The sequence below is a fragment of the Nelumbo nucifera genome, chromosome 8, assembly GCF_055504915.1.
Source record: "Nelumbo nucifera cultivar China Antique chromosome 8, China Antique-T2T, whole genome shotgun sequence".
Taxonomy (NCBI): Eukaryota; Viridiplantae; Streptophyta; class Magnoliopsida; order Proteales; family Nelumbonaceae; genus Nelumbo; species Nelumbo nucifera.
Window position 1 is genome coordinate 30,850,880 of NC_142656.1, and position 15,230 is coordinate 30,866,109.

Consider the following 15,230-nt stretch of genomic DNA (forward strand, 5'->3'; position numbering starts at 1 on the left):
TAAATAATAAAAGTTTACAAAATAGATAAAAAAGCAAAAATATAGAAAATAGAGAAACTTGTAGAAAATTTTGGGCACAAATGAGGTCTTCGATGTTTGGAATTTTTTAACTAAACAATTTGAGCATTACTTTTTAGCATGGTTTTCAAAACCGGACCAGACCGGATGGTCGGATCGGGAAAATCGAGAACCAGTCAGGTGACCGGTTCCGTTTTATCCCATAACCATTATTTCCCCCAAAACCATTGATTTGGTCAGCAAACCGCTGACCTGGGCAGTCGAACTGTTCGATGGTTTGGCCGGTTTTTATTTTTTATTTTTTTGTCAGAATGGGCTGTTCGTTCGGTTCAAACGGTCGGATTGTTCGACTCGGGAACCGGACCCCTGACCGGTTCGTTGTCCTGGTCGGTTTTAAAAACCTTGCTTTTTAGTCCATTATGTTCCCTGTTATTAAGTCCATATTTAAGGTATTAACTCCCACTCTCATTGAATCCTATATTTAAGGTGTTTATGTTTCTTGTCATTAAAAGCTACTAATTACAATAATTTTAATAGTATAAAACCTATATTTTTAAAACAAACCTAGAAATGAAACCATTTTTTTTCATCTAGATGGTAGGTAAGCAATTCAACCATTTGGGTCAAATGGATCAACTCATGAAACCATAATTAAATAATAAAAATTAAAAAATAGATAAAAATACTAATAAAATTATAGAAAATTAAGGAAAACTTCTAGAAAATTTCCGACATAAATGTGGTCTTGGATTTCTAGACTTTTTCTTGACTAAATACCCTTCCTCTTGAATTTCGTCCCTCTCCATTGTGAGGGTAGAAAACATAATTTGAACACAACATTTCAGTCCATTGTGTAATTGTGTTACTTCATTAAGTCCCATATTTAAGGTATTAACTCACTCTCTCTCTCATTGAATCCTAAATGTAAGGTATTTTTGTTTCTCACATTTAAATTCGACTAATTATGATGGGTTTTCACCAAGGTTCATCACTTAGCCTTATTCATTTGCACTGATCAAAGATGAATTGACTAAACATATACTAACATGAGCCATTGACATGCATAGAAGATGATCGACAACACCCTTAATAATTTTTTTGCAAGTTGAAGGGGCTAGGGTAGACTAAAAAGGACATGGGTTGAAGTAGTATGAAAACAGTTTAAGCACTCATACTTTAACAATGAATATGCTATTAAATAGAAAACAGAATGACAAAATAAGACTCATGTAGTTGACTCCATATAGTTGGGATGATGCTTGGACGATGATGATTTAATTCATTCACAATAATTTTAAAATATAGAAACCTATATTTTTACAATTGATAGGAAATGAAACCATTCTTTTCCATCTAGGTGGTGGTTAAGCAGTTCAAACATTTCAGTCAAATTGGTCAACCCATGAAGCCATATTAAATAATATAAATTTAAAGAATATAAAAAATAAAAAGTACAAAAATAAAGAAAACTTGTAGAAAATTTTGGGCAAAGATGAGATCTTGGATTTTGGATTTTTTTAACTGAAATTGCCTCCTTTTTAATTTGGTCACTCTCTATTGTGAGGGTAGGAAATCTAATTTGAAGTTTTGAACGCTACTTATCATTTGATTGTGTTCTCATTTAAGTCCTATATTTAAGGTATTAACTCCCAATCTTTCTTATTGAATCCTATATTTAAGGTTTCTTTTTGTTTCTCATCATTAAATTCCGCTAATTAAATTCATACACATAAATTTTAATAATATAAAAACATATATTTTTAAAACTGACCTGGAGTTGAGCAGTTCAACCATCTGGGTCAAATTTATAGAAAATTTGAGCATGTCTTTAATAAGACATATCTGTCATATTAAACAAGAATATTTGTGAAAAATGAGAATTATGATTATTTATGAAGGAAATGGCTAAAAATACAAAAATAAAAAACAAGAATTAATGTTTTACCCATAGCCCATTGACTTGGTCAAGTAGTTCATCAGTTCAACTAGTAAGATCATCTAGTTGTCAACCAAGTCGATGGTCTTTTTTTGTCTGGTGAAAATTCAATCAATTTGGCTGTTCAGGTCAATCACAAGTTAAATTACAAGAATATTTGAAGAGGTCTTTAGGCTGAAAGGAAAAATCCACCAGTTCACCGTGTTCCAACTTGTCTTTGTTACATGAGTTCTGATAAAAATTTTTCATTTATTTTGTTAACGATATATGAAATTTCCCCATGCCAGACATGCCTGCTATTGGTGATATTTGGGATTGTTCTGCTCATCGTGATCGTAGTCCTTGCAGCTTAATCAGCGAAATTGTTGTCCTTACCACATCTGTTCGGAAACAAGGTCTGATGTCTCTTAGCTATGTGTTAGTTATCATGTTTTGCAGGAGGTCTTGGCTTGCTTAGATTTATCTTGACTATAGACCTCTTTCAAGCTAAGAAACATATATTGTAGGTCATTGGTTGTGTATAATCTTTAGTTGCTGTCATTGAGGAAGGGGGAGTTCACTTTTCTTTATTCCATTTCTATTCCAGCTTTTGTATTTGATAGTTGTAATTTTGAAGTTTTCAAGCGTTTATGTTTACCACATTGTTGAATGATCAATCTATTATCAATAAATTCAATATTCTTTGTTTCTCCATTCTCCTTGCTAAAAATACACGATAATTTTAAGAGTATAAAAACGTATATTTTTAAAACCAACTTGGAGGTAAGCACTTCAACCATTTGGGGTAAAATTTATAGAAAATTTGATCATGTCTAATAAAAACACATTTGTCATATTAAACAAGAATATTTGTGAAGAATGAGATTTATGATGGAAATGGCTGGAAAATACAAAAATAGAAAGCAAGAATATTATTGTGTTACCCAAGTAGGAACTAAAAAAAAGTCATATCCAAGTTAGTCAGCAGTTCAACCAATAAGGTCATTTAGTTGTTAATCAAGTCATATTTTTTTTTCTAAAAAAGGTGTTCGGATGAAACATAGTAAGAAATGTCTAGTGACAATTCAACCAATTTACTTGTCTTTGTTACATGAGTTCTGATAAGAACATACACACACACCCCTCTTTGATGCTAGGCAATATATATTGTGGGGCATTGGTTGTGTATAATCTTCAGTTTCTGCTTTTACTTGGGGGGGGGGGGGGGAGGGATGTTCTGTATCCCCTTTCTATTCCGGTATTTTGTGTTTGGAAGTTGTTATTTTGAAGTTTTCAGGTGTTTATGCTTACCATATTGTGGAATTATCAATAAATTCAATATTTTTTGTTTCTCCATTCTCCTTGCTATTTCTTTGTTTTGCTTACGCTATTGGTCCTGCTCTAATGGCTTATCTTTGTGGTAGTGCACTTTGCAAAATAGCTAGGGGTGGCAATTGGGCAGGTTGGGTTGGGTTCGGTTTGGGTTGAGCTTCAACTCAGCCCATCTGACCCGCCAACCCATTAATGACCCAGTTAGATAGAGTTAAATGGGTTGGGTTTAACCCAAACCCACCTTGACCCAACCTAACCCAACCCAACCCATTTAATTAGATAAAATAATGAAAATTACACAAAAATAATAGAAATTGCAGGAAATAAAATAGAAGTTAAACAAAACACAAAAAAATGCATAAAACTTGTAGAAATTACATAAAAAATATTGAATAAAAAAACAAAAATTGCAACTTTCATTTTATCCTTTCTATACATGTGAATAAACAATATTACCGTAAAAATTACAACAGTAAAATTGGACAACACAAACTATTTTGGATTGTCCCAACCTGTCAGGAAGTACAAGAAAGACATGCACATCAAGTCCCAGGAAGGAGATATCAATCTTATATTTAAGCGGTTTTTACCATTCAGTCCACTCCTAGGTGGAGCTACTAGTAGATTAGTGGTGGACTGAATCCTGCCCATGGATTAATGTCAACATTAACAATTTTGACATTAACACATGAAAAAAGAAGTCGATGGCATGAATTTGTATATCATATAGTTGTTTATAGGAAGATAGGAGTTCAATAAGATGAAACCACATCCCACTGATTAATCTACTCAACAGAAAAATGCAGCACAAAAATGACATGAGCTCAATCTTGACACTTACTTTTATCCCTTTTCTGAATTAGAAAGTACTTCGAACACAGGCAACGTTAACTGCCATCCTAATGAATAACTTTTTAGGTATTTAAATTTAAGAAATCTCAAAGGCTACCTCAGGATTGTTTTCAAGAACAATATAAGAATGTAGTTCCTTTAAGCCTAGGGGCCTAGGTAACAACATATAAACTCTCTAGGTGTATGCTGAGGATAAACCAAAACTTACATAAATGGCCTTGGTCATCAAAAATCAGGTATCATTTTAACTCCCCTCTTAAATACCATAACAATAGGAGATACCGAGCTACATCTTGTTTCTTTTAAATGAAAGTGGGCTTAATTACAAGCTTAGATAACATAGTTAAAAAAGATATTATTAGGCCTACCTAAGTTTTTTTAATCAACCTGGGACAATTATATGTGGTATCAGCGTTTTAAAAGGAATGAGAGGTGTGCCTCCAGGCAAGGTGCCCCCGAAACGCCCCGAGGCACCAAGTTGAACAACACCATGTGGACGTACAGGAATGATTACAATTGTCTGCAAAGTTCAAACAAAAACAACATTCGGAGTAAGTTATAGAGAGTGAGAGACAAAGGAAAAGGGTGAAAACAGGAAACAAACCATACCTGCATGCTAGCTAAAAACTGATAGTGAACCTCATCATAACCTAAAAGCACAACGAAAGCTGGAAAGGCATGTACTTTTTACAGAACGGTCAGCACTCGACATAGACTTGATGAAGATCAGTATTCAGTAGTTTGACTAGAAATGAGAACTGAGAAAGACCAATAAAAATGCACCAACCTCATTGTAGGAGATATGTAACAAAGATTTTACTACTTTAGTAGTGTAAACAGAAAAGAACAAAAAAACATTAGATAAAACCAAAAATAACTAATATCTAAAACCAAATATTTTGCAATTCATCAATAGCATAATGCAATATTAGGTTATATCTGAACAAAAAATTCAATCTAAATTATGAGAATCTTAGGTCCAATTGCTACATTTTGCATATTAAGAGTCGCTCAATGAAGAGACCCTGAAACAAAAACCCAAAACTAATTTTATGGATCTACCTCTAAACAAGTATAATTTGTTTCATCCTCTGACTTGTCTACATAAAAATTAAACAAAAGAATAGATTAATCAAAACTTTTTTAAACTAATAAGATTTTATTATAAAAACTTAAGTTATCTACATAAATAAATATTTACAAAAAGGGAAAAAATTTACCTTTTGAAACAAATGACAAATCGTGTACAAACTTAAGTTTCAACATTTTTTGGAAGAAATGCAATATTGTTCTAAAATTCTACCTCTACCACTAAATGCAGCTTCTGTAACAACTATAGAGATTGGAATTTTAAGAACATCATGAGCCATCCTTGATAACTCAGGAAAGCAAGACTCATTCAATCTCCAAAATCCTAAGATATCAATATAGCTTTTTTGATCAACACTTGTTTCCTCTAAATACAAGTCTAATTGGGATTTTTTTTCATGAATACTATAGACTTGACTTTGAAAAGTATCAGATTCCTATAATAATAAGAATGTAATAAGACATTAACTGAATAACTAATATATGAAAACTTTATATTTTTATTTTCATAAAAATAAACCTTTCAAATTATAATTGCCTTCAATGGATCAAACTCCTCATCATGCATTGCATCACTAGTGGCTTCAGTTTCAATAATTGATTTCACATTAGGCATGGCACTACTACTCTTCATGTAATTAGCAAATAAGTTCCTCAATATTTCTTCAATAAGAATATGTGATTTGTTGCATCTTCCATATTATACAACTTCCTGTATACAAATTCCACAAATTTCAATTTGAAATGAGGATTTAGAACCATAGTAATTGACAAAATAATCCTATATTTTTTCAATATTTTTTAAATTTACTTAATATAGACTTGACCATCTTTTTTCAAAAATTCATCTGTACCTTTCAATGCTTCTTTTAAACACAATTTAACTTTTCAAACCCCGTGAAAACATAAATTTGAAGTTAGATATTGAGTTCTTGAGAAAATATTGGTCATATTATAAAAAATTTTCTAAAGCTTAACAATTTTTTTAACCCTCACCCATTCTTCTTCGGTTGGAGCATTAACATAATTGATATTATATGATTTCTAATAAGAAAAAGCTTTTCGATAAAACATAGCCCTTTCAAGTATCAAATATGTTGAGTTCCACATTGTAGAAACATCCAAAATTAGTTTCTTTTTACTTTCAATCATCAATTGATTGGCACATTCAATTAATCTTAATTTGCGTGCCTTAAAACTTTTAACAAGTTTTACAATTTTTCGAATTTTAATTATTACATCATCTATTTTTTTTCAAGCCTTCTTGTATTATAAGATTTAAAATATGTGCACAACAACACACATGAAAAACCTTTCCATCTAATAGAAGTGCATTTTTCAAGTTAAGATGCCTTTTATACAAATTAACAAATGTATCATTGGTTGAGGCATTGTCTAAAGTAATTGAAAACTTGTTTTCAATTTTTCATTCATTTAATACTTTCGATGCCTTGTCCAAAATTGTAATACCAGTGTTAGAGGGTGATACATGAGAAAAACTTAGAATCCATTTCTATAACCTCCACTCTATCAACAAAATGAACAATTATGCACATATATGATTTCGTGGTAATTAAAGTCCACATATCTAATATAAGACAAATTCTACTAGGAAGTCATTGTAATAAATACCACTTTTTTTCCTCCTTGTGTATCTTTAATACATAAGCTTTTGCAGTATTACCTGAAATATATTTCACTTCTAGATTCAAACCAGAATGTATATGCCTATTACCTTCATGCTCTACAACTGAAAATGTATATCCATGTCTAATTATAGTTATTGCCATATTTTCTTTATATGCATCTTGATCACATTTATTTACTCGACTCTTAGAAGATTCATCTAAACCTTCCCCACAAATTCTTATATAACACGATATATTTGATGTGTTGACACCAAGGTTCAAAGTATTGGAAACGCAGGGTGTATTGGAAAGACATTTTTAAGAGACATATTGGGATATGTTTTGTATACACATGAATATAGATGAAAAATCAAGATACACATAAATATGTTAGGAAATTCAAATAAATCATGAAAAATATTTTATTAACAATACTTACAAGTTTTATATTATTGTAAATAAGTCATTTAAATGTAAAAAAACTATAATTTAATGTTTATATAAAATGTGATGCATTGAAATATAATTAGTAACCGTTGAAAAATGATGAAACAACTAAAATGTAAAAAAAAAAACATAAAAAAACTAAAATGTGAATGTATATACATCAATTTTCAAATAACCAATATAATTATCTTGATATTTATTAGTATATAAATTTTAATAATTAATTTCAGCATTTATTAATAAGCACCATTAAGAAAAGAGAAAATTGGCTTAAAACAAAAAATGCATATAATTACAACAAACAAATCAAAGTGGTTTAGTGGCGAAATTATGGGCACTAAAATCTAGTGACCAGGGTTTAAGTCTTGCTATTGTCAATATTTGTAGTTTTTACACTAACAAAACGAAATTAGTGAGAAAGAGAGAGAGAGAGAGAGAATGAATCATTAATTAATAAAATTAATGAGAGAATTATAATTAGGCGCTAAAATTTAAATTTAAATTTAAATTTATCTTAAATATAGGAGTAATTAACTAATTAATGAAGAAGTTAGACTTAAATATAAGAGTAATAAACGACATTAATGAGAGAGATTCAATATTAAATATAAATTAATGAAATTAATGGAACAAGGAGAATCAAAACGATTCAGTTTGTATTGGCCTGTTTCCGATCTGTATCATACGAGCCCGTATCGGCCGATACATATAAAAAGAAACGAAACACATGATTTTTACATGTTTTAAACCTTGGCAATCACTCTCATCTGCACTATACGATTTATCACAATTTTTGCATTTTGCCCTTTCAATTCCATTTTCATTGTAAAACAAATCAAAATGTTCCCAAATAATGAAAGTTTTTCTTCTTTTATGCTTTGAAGTAGACCATGATGATTTTTCGACATCATTATGGCTTTCCATTGACATTAATCCTTAACAAAAAAAAATTATATTTGATTCAGATTTCTACTACAAACAAATAGAAACAAAATGAACTAAATGCCAACAAGAGCTTCATTTCAAGGTCATCATTAGTGAAATAAGTGTTCTAACCAAAGACACTTTGAAACTCACAAGCACCAATGTAGCAATATGACAACGCTTCTTTTGATTTTTTTATCTCCAATCTCGTTCATGTATAGCAGGGAGAACTTCATTTTATTTCCATAAACAAAAAAGACCAAGACCAATTTCTTCTTTTTTATCTTCAATTTTTTTTTTCAACAGAATATTTTTGGCCTAATCTGGTGAAATAATTCAATTTCACAAAGTGGTGTATGACTTTTATCTAATTCCTAGGTGTTTTAAGGTATTGCATGAAATGGGTCATTAGTTTCAAGTCCCGTGAAATGAGCAAAATCATGCTTATTTTGGTCTATGAGATGGACTTCTATGCTTTGGGGAATGGGTATTACTATCTGCATATGTATCATGATGCTTCATGGAATTCAAGCTACTTTTGACTGTTTTGTTAAGAAGCGATGCTCGATTTTTGTTTAGTGGGTGTATTCTATAGAGTGTTGAACTTATTAACATCTGTGTAATGACTTTTGGTTCTTTTCACTGGGTTCTTTATGAAGTTCTAGGGAGCACGACAGGAGCTTGTCGAGTTGCAAAAAATAATTCAATTTTGTAGTTCAATTTAACCAGTTCCAATTCCCAATAGGAAGTGGGTTTGGATATCCTAATTTAGCTGCTCATACCATTGTTTGGCACTGTTCCTAGTTCAGCATAATTAGCTTTTATCTTGTTCAGTTAGCCTATTACAAAATTTCGGTCTAAATTTAGAAATATCTTATCCAGTGGTAGGCTGCACAGGACACTAACTTGTGAGCTATGTTTACCACTGAAGTGAAAACAAAGATCATATTAGCTTGGGATTACTGGTTATTCTTCATGAAGTGACACAATTGTCAATATATGCTGGTAATATAGGGTCAAAGTGAATTGTTTGAATTACTGTAATCACATAGAGTTATATTTTCAGGTAAATTCTATTCAAAAGATGAATTCGACCAAACATACATTCCCCGATCATCAAGGGATGGAAAAGCTTAAATTGAAATTGAGAGGGTGATTGATCCAATAATGGATCTCGAAATCTGGAAGAACCTAGAAGAGTTTATACCGGAAACGTTCATGGATAGGTTTGTTGATTTCAAGGGTCAGCCTTTTGAATTTATACTGTTTGAAGCAGGTCGAAGAATATGTCTTGTAATGCATTTCGGCTTCGGGGTTCATGTAAGTTGTAGTAGAAGTCCAAGTTTCAACCGATTAATCTATATTTGTCTCATAGCCTAATTAATGTAAGTTACAAGTCCAAGAGAAATGAAGAGGAATTCAAGCAATTGATCGAATAAGGGCTTCTCAATTCTTAACTCTCCATGCGATCAGCAATCTAATGTAACAAGTCAAAAATTTTCACCATGCATGTTGTAGAGTAGAAAACAAGGTTAAAGATAGAGAGAGAGAGAACCTGAAGAACCTAAGATGGCAGTCTGAATCACCGTGTTGATCTCTGTTAAACCCTAAAGTATGTTCTTCCCTCTTTGTTCTCCAACAGCTTAAATCGCCGTATTGATCTTGCCAAACCCTAGAGTTTGTTCTTCCCTCTTTGTTCTCTAATAGCCTAAATCATTGTATTGATCTCTGCTAAACCCTAGAGTTCGTTATTTCCTCTTTTTGTACTCTACTTCTTTGTATTGACCGATCTCTGCTCCTTGATGGGTTCGATGGTTAACCATTACCCAACCTGCCTAATCCATTAAAGCCCATGCTTATTGGGTTAACTGACCCACAACGTCCCAGAACTAAACAAATGGGTTCGACGCATTAACAATAGGGTGGGTTGGGCGGGTTTAGCGGGTTGGTTCAAAAACTGTTGCTCCTACTTGCAAACACAACTAACCTTGTTATACAACCCAACCCCAACATGAGAAAAATCGAGATGGACATAACCAGTTGTCTCAACATACAGGAGAGAGTGATGTCTCATATTTATAACCTGTTGATGAATCCACCCTCAACACTTTCAATGAGGGGAGAGTATAGTAGCAATGGCTACCTCCACAACATGAATAGATTGTGTGAAGCTGCACGAGAACATCTTTCTTCAACAAATTTTCCTTAAATGAAAATGTTATGTTGGAATGCAAGGGGGCAGGTAGAAACACCTTCCAAATAACTCTTAGAGATCTATGGAAGATGCATAGACCATTCATAGTAACAATATTGGAAACCAGAATTCAGCACTCACAGTCCAATCACATTATCTTTCGTCTTATGTTATTCAGGTCATTACATCCTTGACCCCAAGGGTTTTTTTGGTGGAAAATGGCTTTTATGGCAAAAGGAAGAGCTCAGAGTGGTCACAAATCGTATTTCCTTATAGATGTATTCATGTTGTTATCCAATTACATCCATCATAGCTTGAATGGTTGCATTAGCCATTTACAGTCAGTCATCCAAGCGCTCAATAGAATCGCCAAACATTGATGGAATTACAGGGAATGAAAGCTAGCTATGAATCAAACCATGGATTCTATTAGGTGATTTTAATGTTGTTTTAACCAATAATGAAAAGCAAGGTGGTAGGCTTGCATGCATGTGAAAAATGCAAGATTGTTTCAGAGCTATTGTAAACTCTTGTTGCCTAATGGATATGTCATTTAATGGACCAAAATTTACATGGACAAATAACCAAGAAAGAGCCGGGGTGGATTAGCTGGAGACAAAAACAACACACCTGGCTGAATTATCCATCACGGTTGGACACGCCAGTGTTCAATACAACTGGATCCCAGATGGAGTCCACAGTGAGCACTGGTGCGTTCAACTGTGATAGGTAGTTCAGCCGGGTGTGTAGAATTTTGTCTCCAGCTCATCCGAACTGATCTTATTCAAGCTCGATTGGATCCTATGCACTTTATAATGGGGAATGGCACACTCTCTTTCCTATAACCCACTTATTTTACCACCTGGTTTGCATTAGATCATGGTATGCTTTCTCCATCTCATAAACCTTTTAGAATGGAGAATATATGGTTGTATCACCAAGGTTTTAAGCAACTAGTGAGGGATGCATGCCAAACCCCATTAAGCTCATCTGTCCTATCTTTGTATATGAATGTTGTAGCATGCTTTCCCTCACTGGCGAAGACCTGGAACAATAATACTTTTGGCAACCTATTTGCTAGGAAACATTAAATTATGAAATGGATTGAAGGGATCCAAAGGTTCTTTGAGACAAGGACCTCGGGATTCCTTGAAAGACTCGAAAAAGAATTAAAAAATGAATATTTAAATATCATTCGTCAAGAGGAGATATTCTGGTTACAAAAATCTTGTATATAATGGCTAAAGGATGGAGACGTAAATACTCATAACAATTCACCGTTAGACTTATAATAGAGTTATAGCTTTAAAAAAATTATGAAGATTGTTGGATTGAAGACCCAGTTGAAAGAGAATGCTCCAGCTAATAGGCCTAATCCATGCATCAACCCTATTCCATCTGAGTTTTTTAATTGCTTAAATCATGTTACGGTAGAGGAGATCAAAGATATTGTCTTTAACCTCCCTTGGGACAAATCACATGGTTTGGATGGACTTATAACTGAGTTTTTTATTCAAAATTGGGGCACAATTAAGAATAGTTTTATCTCCACTGACTTAGAGATTTTCGACAATTAGAAAATGCCTTTGAAATTAAAGAGAGATCTTGTATTGTCCTTAGGGAAATCCCTAAGGATACTCATCCAGAGTAGTTACCCAATTTAGACCTATCAATCTATGTAATACCATTATACAAAGTGGTTACCATGTTAATTGCTAAGAGGTTTTAAATATTTTATATGCCTATAGTCATGTCACCTAACCAAATAGCTTTATTCCAGAACAATATCCTCTTGATGCATAAGGTTGTTCACTCATTTAAGCATAAATAAGGTCAAGGTAAAGTAGGGATCAAAACCAATTTGACAAAATTAAATGGGATTTTGTTTGGTCCACGCTTGAAACTATGAAGTTCCCTGTCCAATTGTGAAAAACTATTATGCCAAGTCTAAGTCAATGCTCCTTTCAAGTGATTATCAATGGGGAAGCTCAGGACTCTTTCATTCCTTCACATGGAATTCATCAAGGGGATCCTTCATACCTATTGATGGCCTGATTAGAGCCCATCAATAGGAGGAAGCTCATGACAAGGCCCACCCTTGTCCCACTTCCCTTTTATTGGTGGTCTATTTATTCTTAGTAAGGTTAATCACCAACAGATTCAGCTGGTCATGAACATTGTGCATGAACTTTGTGGCAAGGTAGGACAAGTTGTGAATGTTAGCAAATTTGTGATGTTAGCATATAATATGTTCCCATAAAACATCAAAGGATGTTGTCTACCATTTCTAATGTAGGGAAATATTTAGGACTCCCAACTATTTTGGGAAGGGCCACTAGACGAACCTTCAACTCCCTTATGGATAAAATCAACTCAAAGCTCTTCATGTGGAAGAGCAATGTCCTCTCCCTTGCTGGTAGATATATATACCCTTAGTAGTGGTCTTGGAAAGTATCCCCAATTATGCATTTTAGAGCTTTAAGGTTCCTTCCTGTGTGACAAAGAAAATAGACCGAATTAAGAGAAACTTTATTTGGGGTTCATAGGAAAATCAACATAGACCTCACCATGTAGGCTGAAAACATTTGATTTAACCTAAAATTAGCTTGGAGGATGAATTCCAATCAGGACCAGGGATGGGCTCAAACTTTAATAAGTATGGTAGGGGTCAAATCTTGTCAAGTATGAATTCTACTTGTGACTCTTGGAAGTGGAAGGGTATAGTCATGGGAATGTGGGGTCAAATCTTTTTAATAAGTATTTTTCATCACAAAACAAATCCCTCGAGTGCTAATGTGAGGGATGGGAAAAGTATTTCATGGGCCCCTCTCTCATCAACAAGGTTGGATTAAGCTTAATACTAATGGAGCAACAAAAGGTTAACAAATGACATAGAGGATCTATGGGCAATTTATGAAGGCCTGCATTAGGCTAGAGTTGGAGAATTTCAGCATATTATTGTTTGATCAGATTCTCTTTCTACTCTTAGATATCCTTTAACAAATCCCCTATGTGGAGCTTTCACACTGTTAACGAGAAGCAAACATATGTGTTGATAGTTTAGCTATGTTATCTAACAATATGTTGTCTAGACGTAGGTATTTTGATAGTCCTGTTTCTGTTACTTAGTTACTTTGGGAGGATTGTGCCCGTTTTGGTTCTTAGTGTTATTGTATCTCCTAGTTAAAAGAATGCAACATTTGAGAAGAGTGAGCATTAGTCTCAAAATGTATATGCAAAGCCAACCACACTGCTTGTGGAAAATTACAAATTACGTTTGAAAAAGAGGTGGTGAATTAATTCTATTGTCCTATCATGATTTTGTAAGAAGGGGATTTTATCCTTTGAAGAATAGCATCCCAATATAATTTCCAAAGAAAATTTTGAAAATGGAAGGGAATCTTCAGCTTTAACCCAAGTAGAAGAGCTGACAATATGTTGCAAGAAGCACCTATTAGAAAATTTTGCAGTATACATATGGGAGTTTTGAGTAATAGTAAAAGACACAACCAATATGCTAAATAATATGTACATTGAGTATTTGTTGGACTTTGTGTTGGGTGAATATTTGAGAGAGCAGTTTATAGTATTCTTGTTTCCATCCACCTGTAGAACATCTTTTATTTTGATTGAGCTTGCATTGCTAATCTAGTTGTCCTTAAGAATAGGTTGATTCGTATGTATTGTGGGTACCCATGGAGTCCGGATCTCTTGCCCACGTTAATCGCAGTCACATATGGAGAATATCTCATCCTTTGCATAGTATTATGTAGGGGGGAGATGTTCCCAATTCACGGAAGTAGTGTATTGTGGGCAGAGTTCTCATGGACAGGAGATCCAGAGTCATACCCATGAGCCTCTAATTAGAAATGATTGAGACAACATTAGCAATTTCCGAAGTTGTTTCCCAAACAGCTTTATTCATCTCCTACAATTTTTTAAAGCCCAAACCTCTTTCATTCTTATTCTTAGGTTTTCCTAGTTTTTCCCAACTTAGAGTGTACATTCTTGAATTTGAATTGGTTCCCAGCCACCAAAAGTTTCTCTGTAACTTATTCCATTTCATTTAAACATTCCTAAGGAAGGAGAGCAGTTGACATCAATGTTTTAAAAAACGATCCGGAAATGAAATCGTTCTAGCCACTGGTTTTTGGGTTGACGGTCTGACCATCCGGTTCGAACGGACGGTCCATTCTGACAACAAAATTAAAAAAAAAATAAAAAATAAAAAAATGGTCAAAACCGTTGAACGGGTCAACGGGTCGACGATTTGACCGCCCGGATCAATGTTTTATTGACTTTTTCAACAGTTTTTGACCAAATTCTGGATTTGGAGTAAAATAGAACTAATTGCCTAGACGGTTTCCAGGCCAAACCTCTGACCGTCCAAATCAACGACGATTCTAAAATGTCGGTTGACATAGTGTAAACAGGTAGAGCCTGATAGTAGCTTGCTCGCCTAAGATTGAATATTGGAATTCCACATAAAGATTCTATTCTTAATTTTATTAATTAATTCCTTATAAGCCTTCACCTTCCCCTTACAAATCCATAATCTTGTGCCCAAATATTGTCCTTACTGTCCATTTGCTTCACCCCAAACATGTGAATGATGAACATCCTTTTCTTTCTGTGAATGTTGCTACTAAAGGATTGAACTCTTGTTTGGGTTAATCCTTTCATCTGACATTCTTTCAAATTTCTGTTAAAAAAATTAAAGTTCTTTCAATTTAGCAATTTCAATCTTATAAAAGAAGTAAACAATCATCTACAAAGAGCATATGTGAAATATGCCAAGCATCCTTTGCTAGATTTAGGCCCACGAATATAA

General features: G+C 33.5%; 1 protein-coding gene and 1 long non-coding RNA gene across 2 annotated transcripts in view; one reads left to right on the forward strand and one right to left on the reverse strand.

The window, feature by feature from the left end:
- Positions 1 to 9,644, forward strand: part of LOC104603206 (syntaxin-22-like) — a 28,299-nt gene extending 18,655 nt beyond the window's left edge. The window contains exons 7-8 of the mRNA XM_088893447.1: positions 2,242 to 2,349; positions 9,272 to 9,644. Coding sequence (XP_088749573.1) covers positions 2,242 to 2,307 — 66 coding nt within the window. The 3' untranslated portion in view covers positions 2,308 to 2,349; positions 9,272 to 9,644. The remainder of the gene's footprint in view (positions 1 to 2,241; positions 2,350 to 9,271) is intronic.
- On the reverse strand, positions 4,357 to 10,058 carry LOC148789818 (uncharacterized). Its single transcript, XR_016079577.1, has 4 exons — positions 9,761 to 10,058; positions 5,727 to 5,918; positions 4,727 to 4,875; positions 4,357 to 4,637 (listed from the first exon to the last, which is right to left on the reverse strand). It is a non-coding gene; the product is annotated as an uncharacterized LOC148789818 (long non-coding RNA).
- Between the last annotated feature and the right edge of the window lie 5,172 nt (positions 10,059 to 15,230).